Genomic DNA, 25,417 nt, shown 5'->3' with positions numbered 1-25,417 from the left:
GCGCCGTCTGGCTCTGCCCAGGGGAGCACAGGGCGGAAGGAGCCCTTTTCCCGGCGCGCAGACGCGCGGCCAGCCCAGCCAATCAGCGCCCTCCCTCTGCCGACCTGACCGGCGCTCTGGTGACGCGCGACGCCGGCCTTCGCCCACAGCTCTTGGGCGACGGGCCCTCCCACACTCGCCGCGCTTGTTAGCTGCGCGCCGCGCTTGTTGTGCGACGGCCCCTGGGCGGTGGCGCGTTCGGGCGCGGCCCTGGCGCGCCCCCTGGCGGTCCGGAGGGGCACGGCGGGCGCGGCGTTGACCCGGAGGCGGCGGCGGCGGTGCCCGGATGGAGGCACGTCATTGTCCCCCGCCGGGCGGCTGGGCTGTGTGCGGCGGCGGCGGCGGCGGCGGCCGAGGGGGATGGAGCGAGCGCCGAGCCGGGTCAGGTAAGCTCCCGCCTCCTTCCCGCCCGCCGCAGGCCGGCATGGGGCCCGCGCAGCGGCCCGCTCGCCTGGGCAGCCGCTGGCCCGGCCACCCCTCAGCCGGCGCGGCCCGCCGGGGGCTGGCGCGGCCCCTCGCCCGCCTCCCCCTACACAGCCGCGGGCCGCCCGGGACCCCGCCGCGCTGGGGGCTGCGGCGCCACCGCCCGCCCCGGCCAGGCCGCTGGGGAGGGGGCGGCGGCCGCGGCGGGCGGGCGCCGGGGTAGCCGGGCTGCGCGGGGAGGCCGGGCCCCCCTGGTTGCCATGGACATTGCGCTCCCACCCCCACCCGGCCCCAGCCCGCCCCCTCGGCCCGGGGGCCGGGCAGGCAGGCGGGAGGCTCGGGGCGGCCGGGGTGGGCGTGTGCTGGCCGCTGACCGCTGAGCCCGGCGTCCCCGGCCCGCCCGCCGCCCCCCGCGTGGCTGCCACCTCCCGCCCCGGAGCCACCTCAGAGCCCCGGGCCGGCCTCCCCGCCCCCACTGCATCCCTAACAGAGACAAACTTTTCCCACCTTGGGCGCCCCCTCCCCAGGCCTGGCCACCTGGCTGCTCCGCGGAGAGTCCGAGGTGCCCACGCCTGGCGGAGCGGCCACCCCGAAGGGAGAGGAGAAGCCGGGCGGCGCGTCCCCAAAAGCATGTGTGCCTCCCTAGCGTTTTTTAATCTTCGGGGCAGGAAGAGCCAGCTTACCTGGAACGGGGGATCCATTGCAGATGTTGGAAATGAAAATTGGACGGGACAAGTTTTCCCATCTAGGACTTTAACCCCTCTAACATGCATGCAGTGGAGATGACTTTTGTTAATGACTCTTAGGAGGCCGTGGGGTCACTTGTGTATGGGAAAACATGTTGGTTATGTAAAGTCAATACCCTGACAGCAAAACTGTTGGAGAAACTAGTTAACGCCTCCTTTTCAAGGTAACCACAGAATCCTAGATTCTCATTTTGGTGGCCTCTCAAAACGTTTCAAAGAGTGGTACATTTTAAACCTAATTCTTTTTACTATGTCACTCATTCAAATTGCCTAGGGGATATGAATGATCAGTTTCACTTATTTGTTTTAAATTAGGGTCAGTTTCACTTTCTTTTCTGTATCTTTGAATTAAGTCTACAGTAAGTATTTGGTTTATAAAGTTTAAGGCCAGTCGTTTGGTTTACTTAAGTATAATTAAGACTAAGGTTTTGTCTTTTTAAAGCGTGTGTGTTTTCTCTTGTAACGGAAATGTTACAAGAACGTGGATTACATTGTTTACGAAGAAGCAGAGTGTAACAGTTTCTCTTTAAACGTGTTGATATTATTACCTCAATGTATGTAGAGTGCCACAGTGTCTAAATAGTGAAACTCTACAAATGAGAAAAGAATAATGCATTCTAGCATTTGATAACAAGGGAGACATACCATATAAGAGACTGAGAATTTTCAGGCTTTGAGTAAAAGACTAGTATTTAAAGCAAAGGAAACACTTGTGAAGTCTCATTCCTCCACACAGATCCAACCTCGATTCATGTTCATGTTGTTTTTTTGAGACAAGATCTCCCTCTGCTGCCTAGGCTGGAGTGCAGTGGCGCAATTGTAGCTCACTGTAGCCTCAATCTCCTGAGCTCCAGCAGTCCTCCCACCTCAGCCTCCTAAGTAGGTAGGACTACAGGCACATGCCACCACACCCAGCTAATTTTTTTTTTTTTTTTCCTTAAAGAGACAGGGTCTCACTGTTGCCCAGGCTGGTCTGCAACTCCTGGGCTCAAGCCATCCTCCTGCCTTGGCCTCCAAAAGTGTTGGGATTACAGGCTTGGGCCACCATGCACCACCTGTAGGTGGTGGTGGTTGTTTTTAATGCTCTTGTAACTTTTGTATATCATTAGAAGCTGTTGCTTAAAAGTCCTGATATTTGTAACAGTAATATTTAGAAGCTTTACTGAAAGTGAGGAACATTCAAGCATATGAATCTTAAGCCCTGCATAACATTGTTTAGCTTCAAGAAAGGTTATGTGTGTAGCAGATGGAGTTTAGTTTGATGCCTGATGGTTTTAGGTCAAGACTTCATTGGCTGAATATACAAATGAAGGCGAATGGATAGTTTTGGTTGGTTTTTCCACAATTACAATGCTGTATGGTTAATGATGACTTGAATTGTGCTTTCCTTAAAATTTTTTTCACTTAAGAGGCTTTTGTCCCTTCTAAAAGGTAATTGGAGCAAGTAAAATGGTTTTATTTGGTCATTGTTAGTGATTGTTCTGAAGGTATGTTTATCCCCTGAAAATTAAGGTTTTTGCCGCTGTTTAGTGTCACTGTAAATAAGGCTGGATTAACCTTTTCTTATATTTCTGATAACTCTATTTGGGCTTTCTTCTTCCTTTTCTTTCTTTTCTTTCTTTTTTTTTGAGATGGAGTTTCACTCTTGTTGCCCAGGATGGAGGGCAATGGCGCGACCTCGGCTCACCGCAACCTCTGCCTCCTGGGTTCAAGCGATTCTCCTGCCTCAGCCCCCCGAGTAGCTGAGATTACAGGCATGCGCCACCACACCTGGCTAATTTTGTATTTTTAGTAGAGACGGGGTTTCTCCGTGTTGGTCAGGCTGGTCTTGAACTCCCAACTTCAGGTGATCTGCCCGCCTCAGCCTCCCAAAGTGCTGGGATTACAGGTGTGAGCACCCACGCCCGGCCTCTTGTTTCTTTTCTTCCTGCATTTTTTTCTTCTGTCCCCACACTATTTCATAATTTCTTTTAAGTATTAGATGAGGAAAAATGTAAACTCTGTTTGGAGGATAAGGCTCAAGCTTTCTTCCTGATTGAGGGTCAGCTACCTTTGATTGATTTAAAATTTCAATTCAGTTTTTTTCTTAGTTCATTGAAATTGACAAATATCTTTTATATTTCTACTTGAGTTCAGAAACTTTAAGATTGTATTTTTTTGGGTGATAATCTTCCCCTAGTTAAAAATTACACCAGCCTGGCCAACATGGTGAAACCTGGCTCCACTAAAAATACAAAAATTAGCCGTGTGTGGTGGCACGCACCCATAGTCCCAGCTACTCGGGAGGCTGAGGCAGGAGAATCGCTTGAAGCTGGGAGGCAGAGAAGGTTGCAGTGAGCCGTGATGGCGCCACTGCATTCCAGCCTGGGTGACAGAGCTAGACTTTGCCTCAAAACATAACAAAACAAACCAACAAAAAGATTACAAACAACAAAATTGATGCTTTTAAAAAACAAATTTGGCCAGGCTCTGTGGCTCATGCCTGTAATTCCAGCATTTTGGGAGGCAGAGGCAGGAGGATCGTTTGAGGCCAGGAGTTCAAGACCAGCCTGGGCAACATAATGAGGCCCTGTCTCTACAAAAAAGAAAAACCCCAGAAAGTTATTGTGAGCAGCCAGTTTGGAAAGTACATGGGTATTTTATTTTCCCTACTTCATAGCATGGGTAGTACTTTTTTGTACTTTTACAGTATCCTTTTCTTTTAAAGACAGAGTCTTTAAAAGTGCAGTGGCGCGATCTCAGCTCACTGCAACCTCCGCCTCCCGGGTTCAAGCGATTCTCCTGCCTCAGCCTCCCGAGTAGCTGGGATTACAGACACGCACCACCATGCCCAGCTAATTTTTGTATTTTTAGTAGAGACAGGGTTTCACCATGTTGGTCAGGATGGTTTCAATCTCCTGACCTCGTGATTCACCTGCCTCGGCCTCCCAAAGTGCTGGGATTACAGGCGTGAGCCACTGTGCCCAGCCTCAATATTTTTAAAAACAAATTTTAAAGGCCATTTCTACTCCAGAGTTTCTTAAGGATCAAATGATATACTGTATGTTAATCATTCAGCACAAGCTGGTGCTAAAAGCAAACGCAAGTTGTTTTCTGTTTCCAGACTTTGTTCATTAAGTTGTTCTTCACATGTATGGAAAGCTTTCTCTACACCAGGTCGGAGGATGTGAATAAGAACATGGTAGAGAACAGCAAGTAAAACAGCTGTGGAGTAGATGCCAGCACGCTACCATAGAAATCAGCACAGGGTGCTGTGGGGGCCTTGAGGGGTTTCTAACCCAGTCTTGGGGGGAATGGTGATGTCAAGGAAAGTGTCCCAGAGGAAGTAAATTCTAAACTGAGAAGTGGAAGTGTGAACTGGCTAGAGGTGGAAGGATGGAAAAGAGTCGGAGAGAAGAACAGCATGCGCAGAGCCCAGAGAGAGCAGGGACAAAAAAAAAAAAAAAAAAAAAGACTTCAGCATGGTGGGAACATGACAGAGTGGGTGTTTGGAGAGGTTATTAGGTCAGACAATGCCAAGTCCAGGCATTAAGATGTTGTGCTATGGGCAGTTGGGCCCCTCCTGAAAGGTGTTCTTTCTTCCTTTCCTTTTCTTTCTTTTTTTGAGGCAGAGTCTCGCTCTGTCACTCAGTCTGGAGTGCAGTGGCGTGATCTCGGCTCACTGCAATCTCTGCCTCCCAGGTTCAAGCAATTTTCCCTGCCTCAGCCTCCCAGGTAGTTGGGAATACAGGCGTGCGCCACCACGCCTGGTTAATTTTTGTATTTTTAGTAGAGATGGGGTTTCCCCATGTTGGCCAGGCTGGTCTGGAACTCCTGGACTCAAGTGATCCACCCACCTTGGCCTCCCAAAGTGCTGGAATCTGGAATTACAGGGGTGTGAGCCACTGCGCCCCGCCTGGCCTTTTTTTTTTTTTTTTTTTTTGAGACTTATTCTTGCTCTGTCACCAAGGCTGGATGTCAGTGGCACGTTCTTGGCTCACTGCAACTTCTGTCTCCCAGGTTCAAGTGATTTTCCTGACTCAGCCTCCCGAGTAGTTGAGATTACAGGCACGTGCCACCACGCCCGGCTAATTTTTGTATTTTTAGTAGAGATGAGGTTTCACCATGTTGGCCAGACTGGTCTCAAACACCTGACCTCAGGTGATTCACCTGGCTCAGCCTCCCAAAATGCTGGGATTACAGGTGTGCACCACCATGCCTGGCCAATTTTTGTTTTTCATAGAGACAAGGTTTCACCATGTTGGCCAGGCTGGTCTCAAACTGCTGACCTCAAGTGATCTGCCCACGTTGGCCTCCCAAGGTGCTGGAATTATAGGCATGAGCCACTGCGCCCGGCCTCCTGAAAGGTTTTCTACACAGGAGTGGCATGTCTAGATGTGGCCACTGTTGGGCAATTTCAGAAATATCCCTAAAAGCATTCTGTTGACAAGGTGGCATAACCAGAAGGAAGCCTGGCTGGGAACGCTGGACCTGGCTCTCAGTCCCAGTTGCTGGCTGGTTGCTTCATTTTGTAGGCCCTGGGGATTCTGTCTGAGCTCTCATAGGTTCCTTCTGAAAATTAAGTTAATGTATGTCCAGCAGTTGATGCAATGCCCAATACATAGAAAATGCTCAATTAGTGGTAGCCCTAATATTTTAAAATAGGACTCAGAGAAAATTATAATCAAGTCCTTTCGTAACAGATATTTGTGTTCGAGTTTGATGTCCGTAATGGCTTACAGGTTTTATTTAAAAAGTCATACATTCCATATAAATGAGCCTCTTCAGAAAAATGGTTTTAAAGGTGAGATCTCTGTAATTATAATTTTCAAAACTGTAATGTATTTCACTTGGTGCCATTTGCACTTTTAGCACAAAATTAAGTCTAGATTTTCTCTGTGTAGTTGATGCTTTTCTCTGAGGAATTATACTCAAATTGGAGATTTAGTCAAATGTATTACTGTGTATAATTTTTCTGGTTTTAAGCAGTAGAGAAGGAAAAGATAGGTACTTAGTAAATAAACAGAATTGAAAATTGAAATGCCCAATTATAAACTGAAATGCCAGACTTTTAGGGGGCATGAAATGAAATGAGAAGTTCTTTTAATCAAATACTTCACTGAAGATTTTAAAATAAAGATTGTTGACATTCAGATTATCATGTTGCTAAATGTCCCAAGGAGATTATTACAAAAATGTTAGAAAGTACTATTGTTTTTATATTTGGGTGATGTGTTTGAAAATAACTTTAAAATGGCTGGAATGATTTTCCAAGATCTAATGGTGGGGTAAGGAGATTGCTTTTCTCACCTGATGAAACAAATATATACTTTTCATCTTTTGCAGAGTTGAACAATGACCATAGTTGACAAAGCTTCTGAATCTTCAGACCCATCAGCCTATCAGAATCAGCCTGGCAGCTCTGAGGCAGTCTCACCTGGAGACATGGATGCAGGTTCTGCCAGCTGGGGTGCTGTGTCTTCATTGAATGATGTGTCAAATCACACACTTTCTTTAGGACCAGTACCTGGTGCTGTAGTTTATTCGAGTTCATCTGTACCTGATAAATCAAAACCATCACCACAAAAGGATCAAGGTACTGTTTTTCAAAAGAGAGAATTACCGCCAGAAACTCCTGTATAAATGCTGCTGGGGCGTGGTGGTTTCAGAGAGGGGCTTATTTTGCAAGCCATGAGGCCACCTGAGTGGCCAGAAGAGTTGCATTACTTGATAGGCTTTGTTTTCCTGTTACTTGTTCGTGATTGACTGACAACAGGATAGATTGTTTTTAGTTACTAGAATATTATTAGTTTCTTCCATTTTTTTTTTTTTTTTTTTTTTGAGGTGGAGTCTCGCTCGCTCGCCCAGGCTGGAGTGCAGTGGCACGATCTTGACTCACTGCAAGCTCTGCCTTCCGGGTTCACGCCATTTTCCTGCCTCAGCCTCCCTTGTAGCTGGGACTACAGGCGCCCGCCACCATGCCTGGCTAATTTTTTGTATTTTTAGTAGAGACAGGGTTTCACTGTATTAGCCTGAATTATCTCAATCTCCTGACCTCGTGATCCTCCTGCCTTGGCCTCCCAAAGTGCTGGGATTACAGGCGTGAGCCACTGTGCCCGGCCCAATCTCAGCCTTCTGTTAGAGCACTGGGGGACTGCCAAAGCCTTTGAAAAATTAGTCTTGCCATTGATCATTTTCAGCTTTCCTAAATAAGTTGTTTCTTGAGCTTCAGCTTGAGTTCCATTGTCATACTTAGTTATTAGTAATCTGTTGATAATCTTCAAAATTTTTAGGTCGCAGGTAGTCTACTCACAAATGTGTACAGTGGTGCCTTATAATCTGAGTTCAAAACCTGCTTCCTTAGTGGTAAAACGGGAATGACATCAGTACCAACCATTAGAATTGCAACCATTTGGCCTAGTAAGGGCTCCCTACATGAGATAATAAGGATGACAGTGATGGTGGTACTGAATTAGCATCCATGGCAGATGTTACAAGGAATCAGATTTATCTCATTTTTTCTATTGTTATTTATTTTCTAAATGTTCAAAGTGGATATAAAAGAGTAATTATAATGAACTCTCTTGTAGCCATCAACCAACTTTGACATTTATCAACTTATAGCCAGTGATACCAGCACTTACTTACCTCCCCACGACATTATTTCAAATCCAGTACTTCATCTTTCACTTGTATTTTAGTGTATACATCTAAAGAGTTTTTTCTAAAAATAAAAAATGTATTTATATGAAAAAGCCCTTCAATGTTCATATTTCTCTGGTTGTTGTTTTATATATATATAAAATATATATGCATAAAATACGTGTGTGTGTGTATATATATGTGTACATATGTATATATATAGATGTATTTTTTTTTTTTGAGACGGAGTCTCGCTCTGTCGCCCAGGCTAGAGTGCAGTGGCGCTGTCACAGCTCACTGCAAGCTCCGCCTCCCGGGTTCACGCCATTCTCCTGCCTTAGCCTCCCTAGTAGCTAGGACTACAGGTGCCCGCCACCACGCCCGGCTAATTTTTTGTATTTTTAGTAGGGACAGAGTTTCACCGTGTTAGCCAGGATGGCTCGATCTCCTGACCTCATAATCTGCCCGCCTCGGCCTCCCAAAGTGCTGGGATTACAGGTGTGAGCCACTGTGCCCGGCCCTATATATATATATATATTTTTTTTTTTTTTTTTTTTTTTGAGATGGAGTCTCGCCCTGTCGCCCAGGCTGGAGTGCAGTGGCGCAGTCTCGGCTCACTGCAAGCTCTGCCTCCCGGGTTCACGCCATTCTCCTGCCTCAGCCTCTCCGAGTAGCTGGGACTACAGGCGCCCGCCACCACGCCCGGCTAATTTTTTGTATTTTTAGTAGAGACGGGGTTTCACCGTGGTCTCGATCTCCTGACCTCGTGATCCGCCCGCCTCGGCCTCCCAAAGTGCTGGGATTACAAGTGTGAGCCACCATGCCCGGCCTATATATATATATTTTTTAAGCAGTTGTTCAGAGCAGCATCCAAATGAAGTCTACACTTTGCATTTGGTAGATATTTCTGTCAAGTTTCTTTTAATCTGTAACCCTCTCCCCTTTCTGTCCTTGTAGTTCATTTATTGGAGAAACCAGATCATTGAAAATTTCTCATGTTCTGGTTTCTGTCTTTTAAATGTCCCTCTTCCCCCTGTATTTCAGGTAGGCTGGTCATGAGATTTCGGATCTTGAAACGATTGAGGTTTGACCAGGTGTTACTATTTATTTAGCTTCAGTATGCAAAGCTTGGTTTCTGACTCTTTCTTGTTTATTTTTGTAGCCCTAGGTGATGGCATCGCTCCTCCACAGAAAGTTCTTTTCCCATCTGAGAAGATTTGTCTTAAGTGGCAACAAACTCATAGAGTTGGAGCTGGGCTCCAGAATTTGGGCAATACCTGTTTTGCCAATGCAGCACTGCAGTGTTTAACCTACACACCACCTCTCGCCAATTACATGCTATCACATGAACACTCCAAAACATGTAAGTGTTCTGTGTTGTGTTTGTAGTATTGTAGTATGCTAACCTACTTTCATTTTTTCCTCTGAAATGAAAGTGAAGAATTAAGCCAAGAGTGCTATGATTACTAAGAAGTTGGTTTATTCTTTTAGAAACCAAGCAGGAGGACTCAGGATTGATATTCAGGTTGCATAAAAGACATTTTGCACCTAATTAGACCTGTGAAGGTATTTAAAAAGAAACATTTTATGAGCTTTTGGCATTTCTGAACTCCTTGTTGGTTTTCTACACTTACTAAAAAAAAAAGTGACAGAAATATCTGACATTAGCTGGGCTAACACCTGTAATCCCAGCACTTTGAGAGACTGAGGAGAAAGGATCACTCGAGCCCAAGAGTTGGAGACCAACCTGGACAACATAGTGAGACCCCATCTCTACTAAAAATAAAAATAAAAATAAAAATTAGTCTAGCATGGCAGCACACACCTCTAGTCCCAGCTACCCAGGAGGGTGAGGCAGGAAGGTCACCTGAGTCTGGAAGGTTGAGACTGCAGTGAGCTGTGATGGCACTGCTGTACTTCAGCCTAGGCAACAGAAAGAGACCCTGTCTCAAAAAAAAAAAAAAGTCTGATGCCAGCAACTTGGGACAGGGGGGGTTAAGAAATCCCACCTCTCCTGGCATTTATACCATGTTGGAAGGCTTGACTCATTTACATGCTTATAAGCCTTAGAGGAGAAGGACTCTCTTGCCACTGCCCCCAACCTCCTGGAATTCAGACTAGACTTTCCCTTTAGCATTCGAGAACCTCATCTTCAACCTACATGGCAGGAAATCAGTTAAAGCTTATTAAAATGTCTTTAATTAGATGGAAGCCAACTCAGTGGTTGACTATCAACTTTCAGAATTTAGAACATCCGTTTTTGAGGTTTTAGCCTTCTCCATATGTTGTAAATATCCTTTATTCTTTATAAATGCAGTCTCCCTGTTCTTTGATCTAAATTAATGGCTCAGATTCATGTGTGTATGTTCTGGTGCTATTAGTTACTAGGATTAAAAAAAAAAATCCTTGGTTTCTTTTTGAATAGTTCTTTACTTAATGGAGAATTTAAATTGGTTCTTTTAAAACTGATTTCTTTTTTCCCTCCAAAGAGCCAAGTAATGCTTGTAAAGAATTTGGAAAGTACGGAAAAACTTAAAGAAACCAAAGAAAAATCACCTAGAATCTCACCACCTACCTAGAGGTGTTTGTTATGCCAGAATTAACGCTCTGTTTGTCCTCATTTTCTCCCTTTCTAAGTCCATAATTCATTCCCCACAGACAGCTTTCCTATCACTTTTGTGCTTAATGAAAGTAGGGTGTGGATGAAAACCCAGCACTAGCACCTGGACAGCAAGAGAGAGGACCAAGACAAAATTCAGAAGCTCCCGGTGTCCAGAATTAGGTGCCTATCTTTTATGCTACTGGTAGTTTTTGTGCTTGCTTCCTCCCTCCCTCCCTTCCTCGCTCTCTTTCTCTCTCTCTTTTCCCAGCTTTATTGAAGTATTATTGATATATACCAGATTACACATATTTAAAATACATAATTTGATGCATTTTGACATTTGTATACACCCGTGGAACTAGCATCAAGATTAAGATAATGAACATGTTCATCACCCTCAAAAGTTCCCCGATGCCCCTTTGAAATCACCCTTTCCATCCTTTCCCCACCCTCTTGCCCGGCAACCACTGATCTGCTTTCTATCACTATAGATGAATTAGTTTAGATTTTCTAGAATGTTGCTTATGTGGAATTGTACAGTATATATTCTCATATTATCTTGCTTCCTTCACTCAGCATAATTCCTTCAACATTATTCCATTTGTGCCATGTAGCATCACTTCATCGTATTATTGAGTAGGATTCCATTTTATGGCTAGATCACAATTTGTTTCTCCATTTGTCTATTGATGGGCATCTGGGTCATTTTTCACTTTGTGCCGTTACAAATTAAGCTGCTGTGAACATTAGCAAACAAGCCTTTGTTAGGACATGTTTTCATTTCTCTTAGATAAATATCTAGGAGTAAAATGGCTTGGTCCTGGGGTGGGTGTGTACTTTAACATTTTAAGAGACTTCCAAACTTTCCAAAAGGGATTGCAGTGTTGTATAGTCCCACCACTGGTGAATGAAGCTTCCATTTGCCCCACATCCTTCCCAATACTTGGTGTGGTCAGTCTTCTTCAGTTTTAGCCATCTCCATAGGTGTGTAGTGTGGTAGTATTTTGTTGTGGTTTTAATTTGTACTTTCATGATGAATAATGCTGAACCTCTTTTCTTTTTTGTTTTGTTTTTGTTTTTGAACATCTTTTCATGTGGTTATTTGCCATCTGTATATTTCCTTTGCTAAAATGCCTGTTGAAATCTTTTGCCCATTTGAAAACTGGTAGTTTTCTTATTGTTGAGCTTAGAGAGTTCTTTATATATTCTCGATGTAAGTCTTTTATTATGTAGGCTGGGATTTGTCTTTTGATTCTTTTCAGTATCTTTTTAAAGAGTGCGTTTTTTGTTTTGGGAAATTTCATTTCATTTTTTTTTCTTTTTATTCGTTGTGCTGTAGGTGTTTTAAGAAATCTTGGCTGGGTATGTGGCTCATGCCTGTAGTCCCAGCACTTTGGGAGGCTGAGGCAGGTAGATCACTTGAGCCCAGGATTTCAAGACTAGCCTGGGCAACATAGGGAGAACTCATCTCTATATTAAAAAAATTAAAAATTAGGCCAGGTGTGGTGGTTCATGTGTTTTGGGAGGCTGAGGCGGGTGGCTCACTTGAGTTCAGTAGTTTGAGACCAGTTTGGGCAACATGGTGAAACCCTGTCTCCATAAAAAATACAAAAATTAGCTGGGCTTGGCAGTGTGCGCCTATAGTCCCAGCTACTTGGGAGACTGAGGTGGGAGGATCACATGAGCCCAGGAGGTTGAGGCTGCAGTGAGCCATGATTGTGCCACTTTATTCGTCTGGGTGACAGTAAGACCATGTCTCAAGGAAAAAAGAAAAGACAAGAAAAAAAAGTCTTTGCCTACCTACAGGTCACAAATATTTTTCCTATACTTTCTTTTAGAAGTCTTAAAGTTTTAGCTTTTGTTTTTGGGTCAGTGGTCCATTTTGAGTTAATTTTTGCTTGTGATGTGAAGATGGAGCAAGTTTGTTTTTTTGCATATGGATGTTCAGTTCTGGCACCATTTGTTGGAAACATAATCCTTTTGCCACTAAATTGTCTTTGCACCTTTATCAAAAATCAGGTGATTGAATCACTTTAGACAGAAGAAAGAAAATCTAAGCCATATAAATACGATCTATTTATGGACTCTATTATGTTGTGCTGATCACTTGTTTATCTTGACACCGTAACACAATGTCTTGATTACTATATATTTTAAAGTTTTGTGGCCATCTGAGTGGCTCATGTCTATAATCCCAGTGTTTTGGGAGGCTGAGGCAGGAGGACTGTTTGAACCCAGGAGTTTGAGACCAGCCTGGGCAACATGTCAAGACCCTGTCTCTACAAAAAAAAATTAGCTGTATCTGGGAACTCATGCCTATAGTCCTAGTTACTTGGGAGGCTGAGGCAGGAGGATTGCTTGAGCCTGGGAGTTTGAGGCTGCCATGAGCTATGATTGCACCACTGTATTACAGCCTGAGTGATAGAGTGAGATGCTGTCTCAGAAAAAAAGTTTTGGAACCAGGTAAGTCCTCCACCTTTGTTCTTTCTCTGAGTTATTCTGTAGCCTGGGCAACATTGTCAGACCTCGTCTTTACAAAAAATAAAAAAAATTCACTGTGTGTGGTGGCAAGCGCTAGTCCTGGCTACTTGGGAGACTGAGGTGAGAGGCTCGCTTCAGCTTGGGAGGTGGTGACTGCAGTGAGCCATGATTGTGCAGGTACACTGCAGCCTGGGCGACAGTGAGATCTTGTGTCAACCAAAATAAAAAAGTTGTTCTGGCTCTTCATGGTTGCTTGGCCATTTGTATTTTCAAATGAATTTTAGAATCACTTTGTGAATTTCTACAAATAATCTTCCTGGTATTTTGATTGGGACTGTGCTGAATCTTTAAATCAATTTGATGTGAATCAACATCTAAAGAGTATTATTTTCTGACTCACAAGCAAGGTATACCTATTTATTTAGGCCTTGTTTTTCTGTTGTTGTTGTTTTGTTTTGTTTTTGAGACAGTCTTGCTCTGTTGCCCAGGCTGGAGTACAGTGGTGCACAGTCACAGCTCACTGCAGCCTTGACCTCCTTGGCTCAAGGGATCCCCTTGCCTCAGCTTCGTGAATAGCCAGGACTACAGGCATGTGCTACAACACCTAGCTAATTTTTTTATTTTTTTGTAGAGACAGTCTCACCATGTTGCCCAGGCTGGTCTTGAACTCCTATGCTCAAGCAGTTCTCTTGCCTCAGCCTTTTTTAGTTCTCGTTTTTGTTTTTTGAGACGGAGTCTCATTCTGCCACTCAGGCTGGAGTGCAGTGGCGTGATCTCGGCTCACTGCAACCTACGCCTGCCGGGTTCATGCCATTCTTTTGCCTCAGCCTCCTGAGTGGTTGGGGCTACAGGTGCCCGCCACCACGCTGGCTAATTTTTTTGTATTTTTAGTAGAGACGGGGTTTCATCATGTTAGCCAGGATGGTCTCGATTTCCAGACCTCGTGATCTGCCCGCCTCGGCCTCTCAGAGTGCTGGGATTACAGGCGTGAGCCACTGCTCCCGGCCCTTTTTTTTTTTTTTTTTGAGACAGAGTCTCGCTCTGTCACTCAAGCTGGAGTGCAGTGCCACTATCTCCACTCACTGTAACCTCCACCTCTTGGGTTTAAGTGATTCTCCTGCCTCAGCCTCGCAGGTAGCTGGGATTATAGGCATGCACCATCACACTTAGCTAATTTTTGTATTTTTATAGAGATGGGGTTTCACAATATTGGCCAGGCTGGTCTCAAACTCCTGACCTCAAGTGATCTGCCTGACTTGGCCTCCCAAAGTGCTGGGATTACAGGCATGAGACACCGTGCCCAGCCTCTTGCCTCAGCCTTTCAAAGTTTTGGGATTTCAGGCATGAGCCACTATGCCTGGCCTAGGCCATCTTTAGTTTCTTGTTGCCCAGGCTGGGGTGCAGTGGCACAATCTCGGCTCACTGCAACCTCTGCCTTCTTGGTTTGAGCAATTCTTCTGCTTCAGCCTCATGAGTAGCTGAGATTGCAGATGCCCACCATCATGCCCGGCTAATATTTGTATTTTTAGTAGAGACAGGGTTTCACCCTGTTGGCCAAGCTGGTCTCGAACTCCTGACCTCAAATGATCCACCTGCCTCAGCCTCCCAAAGTGCTGGGATTACAGGGGTGAGCCACTGCACCCGGCTGGGATAAATATTTTCATTAACTATTACAAAGGGTATTTTATTTTTAAAATTTCAACTTACTGATTGTTTATTGCTAGCATATAGAAATACATTTTTCAGATTTTGATCTTATATCTTGGAACCTTGCTTAAGTCACTTATTAACTCTAGTAGGTTTTTTTTTTTAAGATCCCTTAAGATTTTATAGATGCAACCATGTGATATGTGAATAAAGATAATTTTACTTTTCCATTTTCAGTCTGTGTAGGTTCTTTATTTATTTTTCTTGCTGTTTTTTTCTGGTAAAGAGACCTCCATTGCATTATTAAATAGAGGTGATAAGAGTAAAAATCCATGTCTCTTTCTCAGCCTTAGAGGAAAAGCATTCAGTCTTTCACCATTAAGTATGGTGTTGTAGGTTTTTCACAGACACCTTTTACCAGGTTGAGTTGTTTGATGCTTGAATGTTAAACCAACCTTGCATTCCTGAGATGACTCATGCTTGGTCATGACACATTATTCTATGTATTATTGGCTTTGATTTGCTAAAATTGTAAAACAATTTTGTCTTCATGAGTATTATTAGCCTATAGTTTCTTATAATGCCTTTTTTTTTTCTTGTTTTGGCATTAGGGTAATGTTGGCATCATTACCCTAATGTTGGCATGTGTTGGGATATATTTTCTTCACTTCTATTTCCTGGAAGAGTTTGTACATAATTGATGTTATTTCTTCCTTAAATGTTTGGTAGATTTCAGCAGTGAAGCCATCTGGACCTTGCAGTTTCTCATGGGCAGGTTTTAAACTACATTCTTCTTTTCTGCTTTTTTTTGTTGTTGTTGTTTTTTTTTTTTTTTTTGAGAAGGAGTCTCGCTCTTTCACCCAGGCTGGAGTGCAGTGGTGTGATCTTGGCTCACTGCAGGCTCCGTCCCTCGGGGTTCACGCCATTCTCCTGCCTCAGCCTCCCGCGTAGCTGGGACTACAGGCGCCCGCCACCTCGCCCGGCTAATTTTTTTGTATTTTTTAGTAGAGACGGGGTTTCACCGTGTTAGCCAGGATGGTCTCGATCTCCTGACCTCGTGATCCGCCTGCCTCGGCCTCCCAAAGTGCTGGGATTACAGGCGTGAGCCACCGCGCCCGGCCTCTGTTTTGTTTTTAGAAGACAGGATCTTGCTCTTTTGCCCAGGCTGGAGTACAGTGGCAAGATCATATCTCACTGCAGCCTGCACCTCCTGGGCTCAAGCAGCGCTCCCACCTCAGCTTCTTGAGTAGCTAGAGGTGTGCATCACCACACACAGCTAATCTTTAAATTATTTTTGTAGAGACAAGGTCTCACTATGTTGCTCAGGCTAGTCTTGAACTCCTGGCTTCAAATGATCCTCTCCACTTGGCCTCCAAAAGTGCTAGGATTATACCACCATACCCAGCTTTCTGTCTTTTTTGTTTGATCAATCTGACCAGAAGTTTTTTAATCTTACTGATCTTCTCAAAGAACGAGCTCTTGGTTTCATTGTTACAGATTTCTGTTTTATTACAGTTTTCTGTTTTATTGATGTTTGTTGTTATTGTCATTATTCCCTTTCTTCTGCTTACTTTGGATTTAATGTGCTCTGTTCCAGTGTCTTAAGGTGGAGTCTTAGGTCATTTGATTTGAGATCTTTCTTCTTTTCCAATGTAAGTGTTAAATGCTGTAAATTTCCCTATGAGTGGTACTTTAGCTGTATCCCAAATGTGTTGATATGTCATGTGTCAATTTTTTTTTTTTTTTTAAAGACAGGGTCTCACTCACTCTGTTGCCTAGGCTGGAGTGCAGTGGTGCCATCATAGCTCACTGCACCCTCAACCTTCTGGGTTCAAGTGATCTTCCCACCTCAGCTTCCCAAGTAGCTGAGACTATAGACATGCACCACCATGCCTTTTTTTTTTTTTTTTTGAGACAGAGTCTTGCTCTGTTGCCACGCTGGAGTGCAGTAGTGTGATCTTGGCTCAACTGCAACCTCCGCCTCTTGGGTTCAATGTATTCTCCTGCCTCAGCCTCCTGAGTAGCTGGGATTACAGGCACATGCAACCACACCCAGCTGATTTTTATATTTTTAGTAGAGATGGGGTTTCACCATGTTGGCCAGGATGGTCTGTATCTCCTGACCTCGTGATTCACCCGCCTCAGCCTCCTAAAGTGCTGGGATTACAGGCGTGAGTCACCGTGCCCGGCCTAATTTTTTTTTTTAAATAGAGTCTCGCTAAGTTGCTCAGGCTTGTCTCAAACTCCTGGCTTCAAGACAGTTGTCTTGAACTCCTGGTGCCCAGGCTAGAGTGCAGTGGCATGATCTTGGTTCGCTGCAGCCTCCACCTTTCAAGTTCAAGTGATTCTCATACCTCAGCCTCCTGAGCAGCTGGGATTACAGGCATGCGCCACCACACCTGACTGATTTTTGTATTTTTTAGTAGTGATGGGGTTTCGCCCATGTTGGCTAGGCTGGTCTCAAACTCCTGACCTCAGGTGATCCACCCACCTCGGCCTCCCGAAGTGCTGGGATTATACGTCTGAGCCACTGCACCTGGCCTGTTATGCCCTCTTGATGAACTCACTTGGCTATCATTTATGAAATGACTCTCTTCATCCCAAATAATATTCTTTGCTCTGAAATCTACTTCATCTGAGATAAATTTAGCCACCCCAAGCTGGGCATGATGGCTCATGCCTGTAATCCCAACACTTTGGGAGGCTGAGGCAGGAGGATGGGTTAAGCTAGGAGTTTTAGACCAGCCTGAGCTGCATAGTGAGACCTTCTCTGTATAATATAAAATATTAAAAAATTGGGCCGGGTGCTGTGGCTCACGCCTGTAATCCCAGCACTTTGGGAGGCCGAGGTGGGCGGATCACGAGGTCAGGAGGTCGAGACCATCCTGGCTAACACGGTGAAACCCCGTCTCTACTAAAAATACAAAAAATTAGCTGGGTGAGGTGGCGGGCGCCTGTAGTCCCAGCTACTCAGGAGGCTGAGGCAGCAGAATGGCATGAACCCCGGGGGGCAGAGTCTGCAGTGAGTCGCGATCGCGCCACTGCACTCCAGCCTGGGTGACAGCGAGACTCCGTCTCAAAAAAAAAAAAAAAAAAAAATTAAAAAATTAGCTAGGCACAGTGGTGTGCTTCTATAGTCTTAGCTACTCGGGAGGCCAAGGTGGGAGGATCACTGGAGCCAGGGAGTTGAAGGCTGTAGAGAGCTATGATTATGCCACTGTACTCCAACCAGGGCAACAAAATGAGACCCTGTCTCAAAAAAAAAAAAAGCCACTCCAGTTTTCTTTTTCGTTTCATTTCTCTTTTTTTTTTGAGGTGGAGTCTCACTTTGTCACCTATGCTGTAGTGCAGCGGCATGATCTTGGCTCACTGCAAACTCTGCCTCCTGGGTTCAACTCTGCCTTCTGCCTCAGTCTCTCAAGTAGCTGGGATTACAGACATGCGCCACCATGCCCAGCTAACTTTTGTATTTTTAGTAGAGGTGAGGTTTCACCATGTTGGCCAGGCTGGTCTTGAAATCTTGACCTCAGGTGATCTGCCTGCCTCAGTCTCCCTAAGTGCTGGGATTACAGGTGTGAGCTACCATGCCCAGCCCACTCCAGTTTTCTTATGATTCATGTTAGCGTGATATATTTTTTCCATCTTTCTATCTTTAACCTATTTTTGTCTATGTATTTAAAGTAGATTCCCTTTTTTTTTTTTTTTGAGACGGATTCTCGCTCTGTCACCCAGGCTGGAGTGCAGTGGCGTGATCTCGGCCCACTGCAATCTTCACTTCCTGGGTTCAAGTGATTCTTCTGCCTCAGCCTCCCAAGTAGCTGGGACTACGGGTGTACCACCACACCCGGCTAATTTTTGTATTTTTAGTAGAGATGGGGTTTCACCATATTGGCCAGGCTGGTCTCAAACTCCTGACCTCATGATCTGCCCGCCTCGGCCTCCCAAAAGTGCTGGGATTGCAGGCGTGAGCCCCCGTGCCCAGCTTTGAAGTGGATTTCTTATAAATAGCTTATTAATTTGATCTTGCTTTTTATCCAATAGTAGTCTCTGCCTTTTATTTTGAGGCATTATACCTTTTACATTTAATGAGATTATTGGTATGATTGGGTTTAAATCTACCATCTTGCTATTTTTTTTTCCTATTGGTCCCATTTATTCTTGGTTGTCTTTTAAAATCTTTTTTCTGCCACCTTTTGGATTGATATATGATTTTATTTAATCTGCTTTATTGGCATATTTTTGATATATTTTTTTCATGGTGGTTACTTTAGGTTATATCTTTAACTTATCAGTTTACCTTCAAATAACATTCCACTTCTCAGGCAGGGTGCCAGTGGCTCATGCCTGTAGTCTCAGCTCTTTGGGAGACTGAGGCGGGCGGATCACTTGTGGTCAGGAATTCGAGACCAGCCTGGCCAACATAGCAAAACCCCGTCTCTACTGAAAATACAAAAATTAGCCAGCTATGGTGGCCCATGCCTGTAATCCCAGTTATTCAGGAGGCTGAGGCAGGAGAATCACTTGAGCCCGGGAGTCGGAGGTTTCAGTGAGCCGAGATTGCACCACTGCACTCCAGCCTGGGCAACAGAGCGGGACTCTGTCTCAAAAAAAAAAAAAAAAACCAGGCGGGACGCAGTGGCTCATGCCTGTAATCCTAGCACTTTGAGAGGCTGAGGCTGGAGGATCACCTGAGGTTGGGAGTTTGAGACCAGCCTGGCCAATATGGTGAAACTTTGTCTCTACTAAAAATACAAAAAATTAGCCTGACATGGTGGCAGACGCCTATAATCTCAGCTACCTGGGAGACTGAGGTGGGAGAATCGCTTGAACCTGGGAAGCAGGGGTTGCAGTGAGCCAAGAACACACCACTGCACTCCAGCCTAGGCAACAAGAGTGAAACTCTGTCACAAAACAAAACACAATATTCTGCTTCTCATGTAATATAAGAACATTTTGATAATATACTCCATCTTTCCTTTCCCATCTTTGTGCTATTGTTGTCATGCATTGTTGTATTATTTTTTCCTTTAAATTCATTTTAAAAGTTTTGTTTTAGATAGTTTAAAGCTTTTAAGAAATCATTTCTATTTACCTGCTTGTTTACTGTTTCCACTGCTTTTCATTCCTTTTTATGTATCCAGATTTCCATTTGGTATTCTTCCTTACTTTTGTTTTGTTTTTTGATGTGCAGGGGTTATTTTACTTTGTTGTTGATTTTAGTTTTTTTTTTTTTTTTTTTTTGGTTTGAAATGTCTTTATTTTGCTTTTTTAAAAAACTCAACTTTTTATTTGGGGTAACTAGATTCACATGCAGTTGTAAGAAATAATACAAAGAAATCCCATGTATCCTTACTGAACCTCCCCCAGTGATAACACTGTAATGGAATATCACAAGCACAGTAGTGACATTGATATAGTCAAGATACAGAGCATTTCCATCGTCTACAGAACCCATCATGTTTCCCTTTCCCAAGCCCACTTGTGTCCCTGCCTTCCCCTTAACCTCTGGTGACCACTGATTCTCCATTTCTATGATTTTGTCATTTCAACAGTGTTACGTGAATTATATAGTATGTAACCTTTTGGAATTGGCTTTTTCACCTAGCATAATTCTCTCAAGATTGATCCAGGTTGTTGCATGTATTAATAATTCTTTCATTGGTAGGTAGTATTTCATGGTATGGATACGCCACAGTTTCTTTTTTTTTTCAAGAGGGAGTCTTGCTCTGTTGTCCAGGCTGGAGTGCAGTGGTGGGATCTCAGCTCACTGCAGGCTCTGCCTCCTGGGTTCATGCCATTCTCCTGCCTCAGCCTCCCGATTAGCTGGGACTACAGGTGCCCGCCACCACGCCTGGCTAATTTTTTTTGTATTTTTAGTAGAGACAGGTTTCACCATATTAGCCAGGGTGGTCTCTATCTCCTGACCTCGTGATCTGCCCGCCTCAGCCTCCCAAAGTGCTGGGATTACAGGCGTGAGCCACTGTGCCGGCCTGATAACGCCACAGTTTCTTTAACTACTTTTCCATTAAAGGACATCTGGTTGTTTCTAGTTTTGGGATATCGTGAGTGGAGCTGCGGTAAACACATCCGGGTTGTTTCTGGTTTTGGGGGATTGTGAGTGGAGCTGTGGTAAACATCTGGGTTGTTACTAGTTTTGGGATATGGTGAGTGGAGCTGCTATAAACATGAATGTATATAGCTCTTTTTGTCAGCATGTCTTCATTTCTCTGGGATAAATGCCCAGGACTGCAAATGCTGGGTTATATGGTAGTTGCATGTTTGATTTTATAAGAAACTGCCAAAGCAATATATGACAGTCCACCTTCCTTGCATCTTTGCCAACATTTGCTGTTGTCACTAGTGTTCATTTTACCTGTACTGATAGGTGTGTAGTGATAACTCAGTGTGGCTTTCATTTGCATTTCCCTAATGCTTAAAGGTATTGAACATCTTTTCATGTGCTTATTTGCCATCTGTTTGTGTTCTTTGGTGAAACATGTGTCTGTATCTTTCCCTCATTTTCTATCATGTTCTTTGTTGTTGTACTGTCAAGTTTTGAGGATATGTGGTTTCCAAATATTTTCTCCCCATCTGTAGCATGTCTTCATCCACTTAGTGGATGTTTTACAGACAAAGGTTTTTAATTTTGGTGAAGTTCAATTGGTCAGCCTTTAGTGGATTGTGCTTTTAGTGTCAAGTTTAAGATCTCTTTGCCTAGCTCTTGATCCTGCAGATTTTTTCCTATGTTAATTTTTTCCTATGTTAATTTTTTCCTGTTTTATTGTTTAATGTGTTACATTTAAGTCTGTGATCCATTTTGAGTTAATTTTTTTAGAAACTGAGGTTTAAGCTGAGTTTTTTTTGTCTGGATGTCATTTGCTCCAGCGTCATTTTCTTGAAGAAGCTGTCTTTCCTCCGTTGAATTGCTTTTGTATCTTTGTAATCAAAAAGAAATCATTTGGGCATATTTGTGTGTCTGTCTCCAGCTTTCTATTCTGTTGTGATGATGTATGTGTCCACCACTCTACACAAGTCCTTCTTACTGTAGTTATGTAATAAGTCTTGTCATCGGTTAGAATGATTCCTTCCACTTTATTCTTCAAAATAGTTTCAGCTATTCTAGTTGCATTGCTTTTCATTACAAATTATAAAATAATCTGTATATAAAATATTTTGCTGGGATTTTGATAGGAAGTACACTAAACTTGTGTCTTAATTTGGGGGGATTAACATCTTTACTATGTTCCTGAAGTCTACTTTATTCTTTATTAATGTAACCATTCCTGCTTTTTTTGTTGTTGTTGGTTTCTTTGTTTTTGAGACAGAATCTTGTTCTGTGTCCCAGGCTTTGTGCATTGGTGTGATCATAGCTCACTGCATCCTGAAAATCCTCAAAATCCTGCATCCTCAAAATTTTGGTCTCAAGCTATCCTCCTGCCTCAGCCTTCCTACTAGCTTTGGACTACAGGCGTGTCCCACCATGACCAGCTAATTTTTTTATTTTTTACTTTTGTAGAGATTTGGTCTCGCTGTGTTACCCAGGCTGGTCTCGAACTCCTAGCCTCAAGTGATCCTCCTGCCTTGGCCTCTGAAAGTGTTGGAATTACAGGTGTGAGCCACTGTGCCTGGCCCTGCTTTTTTTTTTTTTTTTCTCCTTGAGATGAGGTCTCACTCTGTCACCTGGGCTGGAGTGCAGTGGTGCGATTATAGCTCACTGCAGCCTCCAACTCCTGGGCTCTAGGAATCCTCCATCTCAGCCTTTGGAGCAGTTAGGACCACAGGCATGCACCACCATGCCCAGATAAAAGTTTTTCCCTGCTTTGATTAATGCTTGCATGACGTATCTTTTTTATCCTTTTACTTTCAGCCTGCCTGTATCATTACATTTGAAGTGAGTTTTTTTGTAAACAGCATATAGTTGGTTTGTGTTGTTCAATCCATTTTGTCAGTCTATGTCTTTTAACTGTCTGCTGCTCTAGGCTGGGTGTCCTTCACCCTCATTTATTTAGAACATTTACTTTTAAGGTGATTATTGATATTTTAAGACTTAAGGCTTATTCTGCCATTTAATATTTTGTTTTTTGTTCTGTTCTTTTTTTTATATCTGTGTTTTCTTATTCTTGCTTCTCTGTGGGTTACTTGAATACTTGAAAATATTTTTCAAAATTATATCATTTTGCTTTACTTGAGTCTATCTTTCTTTTTTGGGGGGTGGGTCGTGGACAGGGTCTCACTCTGTCACCTAGGCTGGAGTGTGGTTGCACGATCTCAGCTCGCTGCAGTCTCAGTCTCCCAACCTCAAATGATCCTCCTGCCTCAGCCCCCCAAGTGGCTTGGACTACAGCTGTGCATGACCATGCCTGGCTAATTTTTGTAGAGACAGGGTTTCACCATGTTGTGCAGGCTGGTCTCAAACTCCTGGGCTCAAGCCATCCTCCCACCTCAGGCTCGCACAGTGCTGGGATTACAGGCGTGCACCACTGTGCCTGGAGCCTTTTTAGTGGTCACTTTTAGGGACCACATTTACACACACATAACTTTTACCACAGTTTACGGGTATTGTCATTTTACTAGGTTGAGGGAAGTATAGAAACATTACTTCCCTATGTCCTTTACTCTTCACTAGTTATAACTGTTTTAAAATGTTTCTTCTAGGCCGGGCGTGGTGGCTCATGCCTGTAATCCCAGCATTTTGGGAAGCTGAGGCGGGTGGATCACCTGAGGTCAGGAGTTCGAGACCAGCCTGGCCAACAATGGCAAAACCCCATCTCTACTAAAAATACAAAAAATTAGCCAGGCATGGTGGTGGGCGCCTGTAATCCCAGCTATTCGGGAGGCTGAGGAAGGAGAATTGTTTGAATCCAGGAGGTGGAAGTTGCAGTGAGCCAAGATCGTGCCACTGCACTCCAGGCTGGGAAACAAAGTGAGGCTCTGCCTCAAAAAAAAAAAAAAAAAAACGCCAGGCACGGTGGCTCATGCCTGTAATCCCAGCACTTTGGGAGGCTGAGGCGGGTGGATCACCTGAGGTCAGGGATTCAAGACCAGTCTGGCCAACATGGTGAAACCCTGTCTCTACTAAAAATACAAAAATTAGCCAGGTGTGGTGGTGCTCGCCTGTAATCCCAGCTACTTGGGAGGCTGAGGCAAGAGAATCACTTGAACCCAGGAGGCAGAGGTTGCGGTGAGCCAAGGTCATGCCATTGCACTCCAGCCTGGGTGACAGAGTGGGACTCTGTCTCAAAAAAAAAAAAAAAAAGTTTCTTTTATATACATTTAGAACCATATCAGACAATGTTATAATTTTTGTTTGAGAGATTCCTAGTTCTCAGTATGATGAGTGATTTTCATTTGAAAGCTGGATTTTAAAACAATTTCGTTTTTTGAGTCAGGGTCTTACTCTGTTGTCCAGGCTTGAGTGCAGTGGTGTAGTCACGGCTCACTGTAGCCCCCACCTCCTGGGCTCAAGCAGTCCTCTTGCCTCGGCCTCCCAAAGTGCTAGAATTGTAGGCATGAGCCACCGAGCTTGGCCATGGATATTTTGGTATTACCTTATAAGACACTGAGTCTTATCTAACCTTTGTTTTAGCCAGCTTGCTCTGACACTGCTCTGGCAGAGGAAGTGATGTCAGATGGAGTAGAAGCCCACATTCCCCACTCAGCCTCCGTTGGCACCCCAGGTGGGAATTGGGGATCGTTGTCCCTACTGGGTGGAAGTGGAAGTTCCTGCTCCCCACATGGTCTCCATGGACACTGCATTGGGAGTGGTTGTGTTACCACTGAGTGATGGTGACAGTCCTGACTCTGACCCTCACCGGGGGCTGGGGAGGCCATAGTGGGGGGAGAGTTTAGAGGTGGCTTTTTACTACTGGGTGGGTGGAAATCTGGGCTCCCCACGTCTCACGTGATTGTCACAACGTGGGGTGGGACAGGGTTTGTTCATCCAGTGTGGTTGCAAGTCCCAACTCCTAGTCTGCCTTCTCCACCGTTAACCCAGTATGGGTTAGGGTGCCTTGCTACAGCCTGTTGAGTGTAAGTCTAGGCTGTTTACTTGCCTTTTCTGGTGTGGGTAGAGGTGAGGCCATAGTTCTTCTGTGGTGTTTTAATGTCTTGTATTCTTAGATGGTTGCTCAGGTGCAGCCACAAGAGGAGATACAGGAGAGGCTCAGGAGGACAAAGATTTTATGCTCACAGGTCACACCATGCAGGGCCATGTGATAAGGACCCCTGAGGGGTCAGGAAGTAGAAGACAGGAGCAAGGGGAAGGCATTATTGGCCAGAGCCTTCGTTGAGGTTTCCGTGGGAAAAGCAGGGTAGGGCAGGGGGAAGAATTTGGGATTGGCTGGTTTGAATAATTTCAGTGGGCTCTAAGCCACAGATGTGGTCCAGAGTTGCCTGGCACCTGGCCCTGAGATGATTAGGGCAGAGGAGTGTTGCCTCCTGGGGTGCACAGGCAGGTGGATGGAGAAGGAAGGGCTCTGGATGGTTAGTCTGTATAGCAAAGGCTTGCACGAACACTGAGCCCTTTGCTACCTCTGAGAATTGGCTAGCCTGAGGGGCAGCCTCTCCCCAGCCAGAAAGATCTTTAGAATGTCAAAACATCATAATAATTCTTACAATTCCAGCAGTTTGGGAGGCAGAGGAGGGTGGATCACTTGAGTCCAGGAGTCCAAGACCAGCCTGGCCGGCACGGTGAAACCCTGTCTCTACTGAAATACAAACATTAGCTGGGTATGGTGGTGCATGCCTGTAATCCCAGCCACTCAAGAGAAGGGTGGGGGGATCACCTGAGCCTTGGGAGGTAGAGGCTGCAGTGAGCCGTGATCCCGCCACTGCACTCCAGCCTGGGTGACAGAGTGAG

General features: G+C 44.6%; 1 protein-coding gene across 5 annotated transcripts in view; it reads left to right on the top strand.

The window, feature by feature from the left end:
- The first annotated feature begins 302 nt into the window (after positions 1-302).
- USP42 (ubiquitin specific peptidase 42) overlaps positions 303-25,417 on the top strand; it is a 55,014-nt gene continuing 29,899 nt past the window's right edge. For 2 of the 5 annotated variants that reach the window (XM_030796431.1, XM_030796430.1), the window contains exons 1-3: positions 339-425; positions 6,534-6,783; positions 8,992-9,192. In XM_030796431.1, the coding sequence (XP_030652291.1) occupies positions 6,543-6,783; positions 8,992-9,192 (442 nt within the window). In that variant the 5' untranslated portion in view covers positions 339-425; positions 6,534-6,542. Of the gene's footprint in view, positions 426-6,533; positions 6,784-8,991; positions 9,193-10,487; positions 10,612-25,417 lie in introns of those variants that run through there. The other 3 variants (XM_030796433.1, XM_030796432.1, XM_030796434.1) reach the window with 3 other exon arrangements.

This window comes from Nomascus leucogenys, chromosome 17 (assembly GCF_006542625.1).
Source record: "Nomascus leucogenys isolate Asia chromosome 17, Asia_NLE_v1, whole genome shotgun sequence".
NCBI lineage: Eukaryota > Metazoa > Chordata > Mammalia > Primates > Hylobatidae > Nomascus > Nomascus leucogenys.
Note: the sequence above shows the minus strand (reverse complement) of the source record. Positions and strands in the feature narration are given on the sequence as shown.